The 13,018-nt window shown below is 43.2% G+C and overlaps 1 protein-coding gene across 4 annotated transcripts in view; it reads left to right on the forward strand.

The window, feature by feature from the left end:
• Positions 1–761: 761 nt before the first annotated feature.
• ARHGEF2 (Rho/Rac guanine nucleotide exchange factor 2) overlaps positions 762–13,018 on the forward strand; it is a 40,705-nt gene continuing 28,448 nt past the window's right edge. The window contains exons 1-4 of one of the 4 annotated variants that reach the window (XM_081219492.1): positions 762–859; positions 10,060–10,177; positions 10,769–10,808; positions 12,027–12,120. In XM_081219492.1, the coding sequence (XP_081075618.1) occupies positions 10,114–10,177; positions 10,769–10,808; positions 12,027–12,120 (198 nt within the window). In that variant the 5' untranslated portion in view covers positions 762–859; positions 10,060–10,113. Of the gene's footprint in view, positions 860–10,059; positions 10,178–10,768; positions 10,809–11,593; positions 11,731–11,812; positions 11,835–12,026; positions 12,121–13,018 lie in introns of those variants that run through there. The other 3 variants (XM_081219494.1, XM_081219495.1, XM_081219498.1) reach the window with 3 other exon arrangements.

Here is a 13,018-nt window from a genome sequence, read left to right on the forward strand (position 1 = left end):
AGAAGGTCCGGGGGTCAGCATGAAGAGTTCAGTGTGAGTGGTCACTGTGAGGGCCTGCTAGCCACGGAAGGGCCCTGTCTCTCTGCTTTGACAATGGTCCCCTTGGACAAGTTCTCTTAGCTCTGGTGAGTAGACCAAGCTTCTCTAGCTCCTAGGCAGGGCTGGCTGGGCTGTGTGAGGGGAGAGGACCTTGTCCCTGAACTGGCTTGGGAGGGAACTTGGGTGAGAAACCTTGTCCACAGGACTCATGGCACCTTCCTAAGAGCAGCTAATCTAAGGCAGAGATGCTCTGAGTTCGCTTTATGTGGTGCTGACTGTTTCTCAGGGTCTTCCAGGTGTCACCTTTAACTATCAGGTGCTAATTTTCACCCTTGGGTAGAGAAGAAAGGGAGCCCCGGGCACACCATTTATCTTAGTAGGAGCTAATGTTGGCATCAGAAACCAGGCAAAGAGCGAGAATGCAGCTTACCCTTCCTTTCCCTCCTTGCTGAACGCTGGCTGTTTTCTGGAGGGCAGTACTGTTCTTTGACCAGCAGGGGTCACCCTTGCCTGAAGCCAGCTCCACAGTTTTGCCAAAGCACAGCCCCAAAGGGAAGCCAGTTTGGGTCTGGCCTGCGCCTAGGCTAACAGGAAGGGCTGGGCTGGGGGTAAGCAACAGGACTGGGCTGAGGCGGTGTTCCTCCCTGGTGCCTGTCACAGGCCACTGGGACCGGAGGGCAGTGGTGGCAATGTGTGTTTCAGGAACAAACTGCAGGCATCGGGATGTGTGGGCTCCCAGGAGCCCCCCTTACTGCAGAGCCAAGAGGAACTGGACCCCTTTCTGGAACTGCAGCACCAAGGTGGCCAACCCTCCTGCGTGGTATGGATAGATAAGTCCCCATGGAAGCTACCACCTTCCTCCCCCTCTCCTGCCCCTTTGCCTGTCCAGCCACCACTCTGTGCCTCTTCTGTTCTGCAAGCTGCTCGGTCTCTCTGTGCCCAGGCATCACTTTGACTCCATCTGATGGAATCTGAATCTGGTGTCTCTACCCCTCTGTCTGCTTTCCTGGGTCTGTATGCTCTGTCCCCCACTCTTGGTATCCTGCCTCTGTCTCTTTCTCTGAGACTCTCTGTGCCTTCCTTTCTGTGTCTGTGTCTCTGTGTTGATGTGTGATCTCTGTTCCTCTCTCATTAAAAGGCCCCTGCTCCCCTTGGTGTTATAACTACTTCTTTGTGTGGACCCCATATTTCTCAGATTTGGAGATGAACTTATTATTTGTAGGATGAAACTAGGCATCTGGTACCCTGAAACACAATAGTTCTCTAACAAGATAATCATAGGATTATCAAGTGAGAAAAGATATAGAGATTGCTCAGCCTTCTGGCTTAAGGGAACATCACAGGGAAGATCTCAAACCAGGACCCAGAAACCACTGAGGATACACGAAGCTTTTAGAGATATCACTGGGTTTGCCAGCTAAGAGTCCCTGAGTACAGTCAGCCCTCTGTATGCATAGGTTCTGCGTCCATGGATTCAACCAACCATGGACCAAAAACATTTGAAAAAAAATTCCAGAAATTTTCAAAAAGCAAACCTTGAATTTGTCTCATGCTGGCAACTATTTATATAGCATTTACACTGTGTTTACAATTATTTACATGGCATTTATATTACATTAGGTATTACAATTAATCTAGAGATGATTTAAAATATATGGGAGGATGCACACAGGTTATATGCGAATTTCAGTATTATGCCATTTTATGTAAGGGACTTGAGCATCCTCAGCTTTTGGTATCCACAGGATCCTGGAATCAATCCCCCATGGATAATGAGGGGCAGCTGTACATGGAACTGTCTCAAGCCCAGTGACTTAAGGTTACCTCCCCTCCAGCACATCCTCTAACTGGCCAGGGGTACCCACCCGGCCTCATTGTTCAAGTGCCTGTGGTTTGGGAGAGAGGTTGAGAAGAGGGGGCTGTTACAGCCTGTCAGGGAAGCAGCAAAGCCCATCTTCTCCCAGCTCCCACTTTTCTCCATCAGCATCTCTGTAGGTCTTCCCTCACATCTGATTCAATGTGGTACGGTAGAAAGAACAGGATTTTGGAGTCACACTGCTCCTAGTTGAACAATTTATTTCAGCTTTCTGAAAATCAGGATACTAAAAACTGGCTTTTAAAGTTGTGATTATTAGATGAAAAAAAAAAAGTGTTAAAGTGCCCAGTACAGAGGCTAGCACACAGGAGATAACGGTTTCTTTTTTCTCTTCTCCCCTCCATTCCTTTGTACTTCTTTCTCTCTCTTCCACCTCTCTCTTCTCCCTGCTTCCCCCTTCTTGGTATTATATGTCTTCTTCTTTCCCCCCTTCTCTAGTGGGTTTTTTTTTCTTCTCTTTTTATGCCTTCCTGTTCTGATTCCTCTTCTCTCTTCACCTAATCTTTAAGCACTTCCCTTAAATTTCTCCTTGTCTGTATGTTTGGGGTTTTTTGTATCTTCCTGCAGCAGCAAATAGGTGTAAGTCTTCAGCAAAGTCCACAGACCAAAAGTCTGAGATTCATTAAACTAGACTGGGGCTTTCAGACTAGCTTGAAAGCCAAGCCAAGTCTAGCTCAAAATTTATTTTGTTTGGCCAGCATGGTGTTTACACTTTCCAAAATTCAGATGTCCTTAGATGGGAGCTGTACCCTCCAGATTGCCAGAGTTGCTAGTACTCTCTATTGTATTTTTCCATTTGTCATAAATATAATATTTTAAAATGAATGCCTAATCAATCACCCATCCATCTCCAGACCTAGAATATCACCATTACATTTATCTTTACTTATGTCTTCCTCTCTTCTCTTATTCCCTTGCCTTTCCACCAGAGGTAATCACTATCTTGAATTTTCTTAATCACTCACTTACTTTTTTTTAAAAATAGTTTTAACACAAAGCATTACCTAATGATATATTATTTCTTTTTTTGTTTGTTTCTGACTTTAAAAACAATGATGTTATATTGTACAAAGTTTTCTATAACTTGCATTTTCACTCAGCATTGTTTCTAATTTTTATCCATGTGTTGCAAATAGTTATAGGTAATTATTTTCATTCCAATCTTCTGTTGATGGACATTTGGATAATTTCCATTCTTTACTACTATGAAGAGTGTCATTATGAACATCCTTTTATCCATCTTCTGGTGCTCATTTGCAAGAATTTCTCTGGGGCATATACCTTGGAGTAGAACTGTTGGGTCATAGTGTACACAGATGTTCATTTTTATAAGATAATGGCAAACTGTTTCCACCCACATCAGCAGTATATAAGAGTTCCCATTGATCCACATGCTTTCCAACACTTGGAGTCATCAGATTTCTTAATTTTGCCAATCTAGTGGTTATAAATCTCATTGTGGTTTTAATTTGAATTATCCTTATTACAAATGGAATTGAGCAATTTTTATATGTGTCCTGGTCATTTGTGTTTCCTCTTCTGTGAAATTCCTCTTCATGTCTTTTGCCCACTTTTCTATTGGATTCTTTGAGGGTTTTTTCTTTATTGTTTTGAATGTGTTCTTTACATATTCTGAATACTAATCCTTTGTTGTTATATGTGTTACAATGATCTTTTCTCAAAGATTGAGAAAAGTGGTTTGTCTTTTCCTTCTCCTATGGTGTCTTTAAAGAAACAGAGTTTCTTAATTTAAAAAGAGCATTTTTATTGAAGTATAACATACATACAAAACATGTATTAAAAAACACTTTTGAGATTTTAGTTGGAGTTGCATTGACTCTAAAGATTAATTTAGGGAAAGTGGACATCTTTACAGTATTGCTTCTTCCTACCCATCCATGAAAATAGTATACGTCTTCATTTAATGTCTTTTAATAAAGTTTTATCAATTTTTTTCCATACAGAGTTTGTGGATATATATTAGATGTACTCTTAGGTATATTATACTTTTTTTGTCAAGATTTTAAATTAAAATTTTTTTAATTTTTATTGAAGTATAGTTGATTTACAATGTTTCAGGTGTACAGCAAAGAGATTCAGTTATATGTATATATATATAGATAGATAGATATAGATATAGATATAGATTCTTTTTCAGATTCTTTTCTATTATAAGTTATTACTGTCAAGATTTTAATTTTAGCCATTCTGGTAGGTGTTTTAGAATTGTCTCATTTTGGTTTTAATTTGCATGTCCCTGTTGAAAAATTTTATTGAGCACCTTTTCATATTCTCATTGACCATCTGAATATCTTCTTTTGTGAAATGTCTGTTCAAGTCTTTTGCTCAATTTTTAAAACAGCTTGTCTTTTTCTTATTGATTTGTAAGAGTTCTCTATATATTCTGGATCTGAGTCCTTTGTCAGATATATGTATTGTGAGTATCTTCTCTCAATCTTTGACTTGCATTTTTACTTTAATAGTGTATTTTAATAAGTGTGAGTTTTTAATTTAGATGAAGTCCAGTTTATCGATTATTTTAATGGTTAGTGCTTTTGGTCATGTTCAAGAAATCTTGCCTACCCCAAGAATGTGAAGATTTTTCTTCGATATTTTCTTCTAGAAGCTTTATAGTTTTAGCTTTCATGTTTAGGCCTGTGATTTATCTAGGTTCTTGTGTATGGAAGAAATCAAGGTTTTGGTTTTTTCCCCATGTAAATATACAGTTGCTTCATTAAAAAACTTACTTTCCCCATTGAATTGCTGTGGTGACTGTTGAAAATCAAGTGACTATATTTGTGTGAGTCTATTTCTGAGGACTGTTCTCTGTTCCATTGATCTATTTGTCTATTCTTATGCCAGTATCACATTATCTTAATTAGTGTGGCTTTACTGTAAGTCTTAAAAATGTAGTAGTGTAAGTCCTCCAACTTTATTATTTTTCTTTAAGATTATCTCGGCTATCCTAGGTCCTTTGCACTTCTATGGGAATTTTATTTTATTTTTTTAATATTTATTTATTTGGCCACATCAGGTCTTAGTTGCAGCACATGGGATCTTCATCACAGAGTGCAGGGTCCTCCAATTGTGGCACATGGGCTCCAGAGTGCACAAGCTCAGTAGTTGCGGTGCGCAGGCTTAGTTGCCCTGCAGCATGTGGGATCTTAGTTCCCCAACCAGGGATCAAACCCGCGTCCCCTTCATTGGAAGACAGATTCTTAACCACTGGGCCACCAGGGAAGTCTCTGCACTTCTATGTGAATTTTAGAATTAGCTTATCAATTTCTAAAAATGAAAAATTCTGCTGAATTTTGACTGAGGTTGTACTGAATTCAAAGATTAATTTAGGAGGGAAAAGAAATGGGAACATATGTATATGTATAACTGATTCACTTTGTTATAAAGCAGAAACTAACACACCATTGTAAAGCAATTATACTCCAATAAAGATGTTAAAAAAAATAAATAAAACATGAAAATATTTGGCGGATGAATTTAAAAAAAGATTAATTTAGGAAAAACTGACTTCTTTCTGATATTGAGTCTTCTTATCCATGAAAAATAATATCTCTATTTTGTTAGGCTTTCTAAAAAAATATGTCTTTTAACAAAGTATTAATTTCCTTCATACAGGTCTTGTCAATCTTTATTAGATTTATTTCTATGTGCCTTATATATTTTGTTGCTATTATAAATGCTTTCTTATATTTAAATTACATTAATTACATTTTATAATTATTTTTGGTTTATAGAAATGCAATTTAATTAATTATAGTTATTTAAACTTGTTAAACTCTTTTTTTTCAGTTATAACAATTTATCTGTGGATTTTTTGGCTTTTCTAAGTAGATAATTATGTCATCTTTATTTTTATTTTTTTTTAAATTTTATTTATTTATTTTTATTTTTGGCTGCGTTGGGTCTTCGTAGCTGCACGCGGGCTTTCTCTAGTTGCGGCGAGTGGGGGCTACTATTCCTTGTGGTGCGCAGGCTTCTCATTGTGGTGGCTTCTCTTGTTGCAAAGCACAGGTTCTAGGCACACAGGCTTCAGTAGTTGTGGCACGCGGGCTTAGTCGCTCCACGGCATGTGGGATCTTCCCGTGTCACCCTGCCTTGGCAGGGCTTGAACCCATGTCACCCTGCATTGGCAGGAGGATTCTTAACCACCACACCACCAGGGAAGCCCATATGTCATCTTTAAATGAACTTTACTTTTTTCTTTTTCAATATTTATTTCTTTCATTTCTTTTTCTTGCCCTACTGTGTGTGCTTAGCCAGGGCTCTATTGCAGTGTTGAACAGAAATGTTGATAATGGCTATCCTTGTCTTGTTTCTGATTTTAGAGGGAGTGCATCTTATGCTTCACCATTGAAATCGATTTTTGGCTGTAAGGTTTTAGAAGATACTCTATCCAGGGCTTCCCTGGTGGCGCAGTGGTTGGGAGTCCGCCTGCCAATACAGGGGACACGGGTTTGTTCCCTGGTCCGGGAAGATCCCACATGCCACGGAGCGGCTCGGCCCTTGAGCCATGGCCGCTGAGCCTGCGCGTCCAGAGCCTGTGCTCCGCAGAGGGAGAGGCCACAACAGTAAGAGGCCACAACAGTGAGAGGCCACAACAGTGAGAGGCCCGCGTACCGCGAGAAAAAAAAAAAAAAAAGAGGGCTTCCCTGGTGGCGCAGTGGTTGAGAATCCGCCTGCCGATGCAGGGGACACGGGTTCGGGCCCCAGTCCGGGAAGATCCCACATGCCGCGGAGTGGCTGGGCCCGTGAGCCATGGCCGCTGAGCCTGTGCGTCCAGAGCCTGTGCTCCACAACGGGAGAGGCCACAGCAGTGAGAGGCCCGCGTACCGCAAAAAAAAAAAAAAAAAAAAAAAGATACTCTATCCAGTTAAGGAAGATTCCTTCCATTTGTAACTGCCAGGTCTTTGGTTTTACAATGAGTGAGTGTTGGATTTTATCCTATGATTTTTTGGCTTTTACTGAGTTGGTTATGTTTTTTCTCCTTTAATATGTCATTGAGGTAAATTACATTTAAAGATTTTCCTCATCTTAAACCACCCTTATATTTTTAGGATAAGTCTGACTTTTTCATGATGGATTGATTATCTTTTTTACACACTACTGGATTTTATTTGTGGCATCAATTATCTATTGCTGCATAAAAGATCAACCCCAAACTTAGTGGCTTAAAACAACAACCATTTTTTCCCCCTCACAGTTCTATGGGTGGTTAATTTGGACTGAGCTCAGCTGGGTATTCTTCTGCTGGCTCCACCTGGACTCACTTATGTGGCTGTAGTTGTCTGGTGGCTGAATAGGGCTGATGGTCAAGGACAGACATATTCATGCTTGTGGGTTGGCAGGTTGCCCGTTGTGATACTTTGGTTCTTATCCACATGGCTTCTCCAGAAGGCTTAGGCTTGGGCTTGTTCATGTGGCAATAGCATTCCAAGTGGGCATGAGTGGAAGCTTTAAGTTTTCTTGAGGTGTAGCCTCAAAAATCACATCATGCTACTTCTGCCACATTCTATTCATCGTAGCAAGTCACAGGCCAGCCTGTGACTGAGTGAAGAAATAGACTCCTTCTTGATGGTAGGAGCTGCAAATAATTTGTAGCTATTTAAAATCTATTACAGTTTGCTAATATTTTGTTTGGAATTTTTGTACTTTTCATAAGAGAGATTGGGCCATAATTTTCCTTTGTCATATGGTCTGTGTGTAGTTTAAGAATCAAGGTTATGCTTGCCTTATAGAAAGAGTTGGAAAGCTTTTGGTTTTGTTTTCTATTCTTTGGAAGAGTTTGTATAAGATTTCAGTAATCTATTCCTTGAAAGCTCTGTTCCTTGACTATAAAACTGTTTTGGCCTGGAGTGTTTTGTTTTGTTTATAGAAAGATTAACTACTGATTCCATTTCTTTAATAGGACCATTCAGACTTTCTATTTCTTCTAGATTCAGTTTTGGTAAGTTATATATATTTTGTTTGTTTTTTTAAAGATTTTGTCTATTTTGTTTGCATTTTCAAAATTACTGGCATTAAGTTGTAGATAGCATTATCTTTCTAGTCACTACTGTTTCTGTAGTTAGGTCCACCCTTTCATTCTACTTTTATTTGTGCATCACCCTTATCAAAGGTTTGTCTATTTTATTTGCCTGTTCCTAAAATCAACTCTTGGCTTTATTTTTTTTTTTTGTGGTACACAGGCCTCTCACTGTTGTGGCCTCACCCATTGTGGAGCACAGGCTCCAGACGCACAGGCTCAGCGGCCATGGCTCATGGGCCTAGCCGCTCCGCGGCATGTGGGATCTTCCTGGACCGGGGCACGAACTCGTGTCCCCTACATCGGCAGGCAGACTCTCAACCACTGCACCACCAGGGAAGCCCAAGTCTTGGCTTTATTGATCCTATTTCATTTGTTACTACTTCATTGATTTCTGCTTTTATCATATCCTTTCTTCTATTTACTTTGGGTTTGTTTTGTTGTTCTTTTTCTAACCTTTTAAGCTGGCATAGCTCATTAATTTTCAGTTAAGCATTTTTTTTTTTTTTTTTTTTTCTGTACGCGGGCCTCTCACTGTTGTGGCCTCTTCTGTTGCGGAGCACAGGCTGCGGACGCGCAGGCTCAGCGGCCATGGCTCACAGGCCCAGCCGCTCTGCGGCACGTGGGATCTTCCCGGACCGGGGCACGAACCCGTGTCCCCTAGCGTCGGCAGGCGGACTCTCAACCACTGCGCCACCAGGGAAGCCCGGGAAGCCCCTCAGTTAAGCATTTTAAATCGACAAATTATCCTTGAGATACATTTTGGCTATCTCCCACAAGTTTTGTTGAGTAGTATTTTCATTATTGTTGTTATAAAATATCTTTAAATTCCCATAATGATTTCTTCTTTGACCAGTAAGTTTATTTAGAAGGGTGCTTTAAAATTTCTAAATCTATGGAGATTTGTTTAAAACTTAAAAAAAATTTGAGGGCTTCCCTGGTGGCGCAGTGGTTGAGAGTCCGCCTGCCCATGCAGGGGACACGGATTCGTGCCCTGGTCCGGGAGGATCCCACATGCCGCGGAGCGGCTGGGCCCGTGAACCATGGCCGCTGAGCCTGCGCGTCCGGAGCCTCTGTTCCGCAGCGGGAGAGGCCACAACGGTGAGAGGCCCACGTACCGCAAAAAAAAAAAAAAATTGAAATACAACATAGATACAGAGAAATATATAAAACTTATATGTACAATGTAATGCATAATTAGGAAGCAAACAACCATGTAACTACTCCAGGTTAAAAAAAAATAAGAGTACCACCAAAACCCAGAAGCCCCCCGTGTCCCTCCCCATTCATAGCCCTCTCCCTCCTGGCAGAGAGGACCACTTTCTTGACTTTTGAGATCGATTTTCCCTATAGATTTACCACCTTTATTTGTATGTCTAAACAATATCAATTTGTTTTGCCTGTTTTAAACTTTATATGAATGTAACCACAAAGTATATAAATCTTTTGTGTCTTTGTTCTTTCATGAGATTCATCCATATTGTTGGGTGAACTGTAGTTTGTTCATTTTTAATGTTGAATAATGCTTCTATATATAAATATACCACAGATTCTTTATCCAGGCTACTGAAAAGGGATTTCTGGGTTGTTTCCTATGATCTCTCTGATGGAGGTTATCTGAAATGTGTTAAATTTTGCCTTATGGACTGATATGTAGCCAGTTTTTGTAATGCTCCATGTAGGCTTGAGAAAAAAAAAAGCGATTTTCGAAAGATTGGGTGTGGGGTTTATGAATATTTCTACTCCCTATTGTTTTAAACGCAGACTGCCCCAGTTTTTTTGTGTGTGTGTTTGTTTTTTCATTACCTGCCTGACCTCTGTATATTGAGTTTTTCATCTCTGGAAACAATTCAGGGTAAATCTTTTCTAAGATATTTTCTATATTAAGGCAGCCTGGGTTTGAGTTGCAACAGAGTGATGACTGCTAAATAGCAGGAATAACTTCTTAACTATTTCAAGTGGAATGTTCCAGATATGGGTAGTGGGAGGGGTAGAAGGCCTGAAGGCCTTGAAGAAGGGCTTTGCTGTGGGAAAGTGAAGAGCCTTGCGGGGGGAAGATGGATGAAGCCTGACCTTTGCATGAGGATTCTTAACATGATTCTAGGGTCAGCGTTCCTGTCACCCATCTGCTGGCCTTTTGGACCGCTCGGCCACTGGCATGCTTTCCAAGTCTGTATCCATGAGTGGCATCAATTACTTCTTGGGCTGCTCAGATCCAGCTGGTGAGTAAAAGTGGGGAGCAAAGCAGTGTGGCCCCTTCCTCTGCCTGTCTCAGCCCACTCCTCAGAGCCAGCTGTTTAGGGTCCAGATGTCCTACATTATGTTTAACCACACACCCTTGGAAACCCCAAAATGCATTTATTCAAATGAGAGATCTGAATTCAGGACTTTGGTATTCTGAGGCTCTCCTTCCAATGAAGGAGAACATAGGACAGAGAGAGGCTCTCTAGCTTCCCGTCACCGGAGATGGAGGACAGTAATCCGCAACGTACATTGTCATCAGGAAGAGGCATTGGGAGCTCAGGGTGATTCCTCTGCCCTTGCCATTCACTGAAAAGGAACTGAGACATTGGCCTCTCAGCCCCCTCTCCGCACCACGCCGGTACTCTGTTACCCTGGCTCCTAAGTTCTTCAGCTCTGCTCTGCTCAGACGCCGCCCTCCTTCCCTACTCCCCAGTGCCCGCCCTCAGGAATGGCGTCACAAGCACCTGCAGCTTGGGAACCTGATCCAGGTGGAGGGTGTGGGGGAGGCAGCCCTGGGCGCCTTTGTCTGGCTTTAGCTGGACACCTCACGTCTCCTTTTGTGTTGGCAGGGAATTTGTCCCAGTCCTCTGCCGCTGACCTCAGCCAAAGGTGAGTTTGGGGGACACAGAGCCCTTCAAAGCCCCAGATGGGGGAGGGACAATGGGACTGGGCCTTGGGTTTTGTAGCCCCAAGGGTCTCTGTTTCCTGAAACATTGTTCCCCTTAACGTTTCTTATGAAAGACCTCCAAATATCCTTCTACCTGCGCTGCATAGAATTCCCCTTCTTCTCATTGGCTGGGGAAGGCTAAGAAGGTTCCTGTTGGCTCCATGGGATGAAGAAGAAATCAGGGAAAGGAAAGGAGTATATAGACCCCAGGGTGTCTGTTAAATAAGAGAGTGGAGGTTGACTGCTGTTGTCAGTGTCAGAAAAGAGAGCAGGCAGATTCGCTGCTGCACAATCTTAGGGAGAGACAGTGACCAAGGACCATGGACCAGCTTTGGATAGCTGAGATAATCGACCAATGGGGAGTGGCCCTAAGGAGAGCTGGGCACGGGCTGTAGCACCCCAAGGGGAGAGGGCAGGGGCTGAAGGCATATTGTTCAGGAATCGAGGTGGAGGCTGGGAGATTTACATAGTATCTATGTAAATAAGCATGCAAAATCAGCACCTGTTTATTTGACTCCTACAGCTGAAGCCTGATTTGAGTGGGTCAGCCCTCTAAGACAGTGTGGGTGTGTGAGCTAGTAATGGGCCCTTTAAGATATCAAGCTCTGATTTGTGGTCCTGAAAATCTCTAGCTGACACATCCTCCTGGCTCTGGTTTGGGATTAGCTCATGGGATGGGGCTGATGAAATCCCAGGAAATTCAGTCCTTATTGGCGTTAGGCCCAGAGGCCCTTTCCAAACAGCAGGGAGGGTCGTACACAGGACTCTTGTTTTGTGAGGGGAAAACGTCCCCTTGGAGAGCCCCCCTCCCCGTATCATTTCCGTTGGGAAGCAGCATGAAAGAGGAGATTGGGCCTGGATTAGGTAGGAAGGGGGCGTCTGTATTTATCTGGGAGGAGCCTGGAGTTTTCCTCATAAATAGAAGGGCCTGGGAAACTGTAGTGACCATATCTAGGAAATCCCAGGAGGTAGGGGAGTGGGAGCCTCTTTCTCCTGAGTCCTTCCTCTCTCTCCCTCACCCTTCTCTCAGTCTTTCCCCCGTATCTCCCCATTCTCTCTCCCCTGGTCATGGCACTTCATCCACCATATCTCTGGGAGTATCTTGTTGTTCTTTTCCAGCTCCGTCTCCATCTCTTCATCTCTTCTTTTTCTCTCTGCAGCTGTAGCCAACTGGAAAGGGGCTCAGGCACCTGGGCAGGCTCCTCCCTGAGACGGACCCTCAGCTTCATCTTGGGCATGACCGGAAAGGCCAAGGTAGGAGTTGGGGAAGCAGGAGGCCTGGGGCCCACTGCCCTCCCCCGTTCCCTTCCCCTCCCCCTCACCATCTGCTCCCCTCCCCAGCTTCCCCTGGTAGGCAGAGACTCAGGGCAATGGTTCAAGTTTTAAGGGAACATGGTATATTTCCCAGTCTCCCTCCTTCTGTCCCAGTAAATCACCTTTCCTCTGCTTTCCCTATGTCTCCAGCTCAGCAGCCAGCTGTAGACAGCTGGAAGGGGAGATGGGCCAGGAGCCTCAGAAGCTGAGGAGTGACCTAGCCCTCCCTCTCTGGAGGCCCCACATAGCTGAGAGGTGGGCAGCCGAAATCTTAACCATCGGGCATAATAATCGTAATAATTACAGCAATACTTTTTACTTCTTCAGAGAGTATTCGGGTTTGCAAAGTGCTTTCACACTCATAATTTTATGGGTGGATATGGCAGTTGAAGGAGTTGAAATGAGACCATAGTCAGAGTGGAAGCCAGGAAAGTGTGTGATTGTGGAAGCGCATGCACACCGTACCAGTGGGGCCACGTGCAGTTCCGACCCCAGGAAGGTGAAGGCACATTGCTCTCTTCCTTATTACCAACCCCCTGGCTCTGGTGAAACTAGGAGCTCTGCCTGCTCCTTGAATTCATTTCCACTCTCTTCATTTACTGGCAGAATGAGCCACTCCCCCCTTTTCCTCTCCTGGCTTCCCCAAGTATGCATGTACTTTCCCACCAGGGCAGCTCCTGAACATTGAGAGAAACCCCAGACAAGACATCATCCGATTCACCTGGAAGCACCACAGGATCCTCACCCAGTAGGGTTGCCTGGGCTCCTCCTGGCCCCACCGGCAATGCCAGTGCTCTCTTCTCTGCCAGCCTTTCAGCCAGGACTCTCCTTCCTCTGG

This window comes from Mesoplodon bidens (genome assembly GCF_964165515.1).
Source record: "Mesoplodon bidens genome assembly, chromosome: 2".
NCBI lineage: Eukaryota > Metazoa > Chordata > Mammalia > Artiodactyla > Ziphiidae > Mesoplodon > Mesoplodon bidens.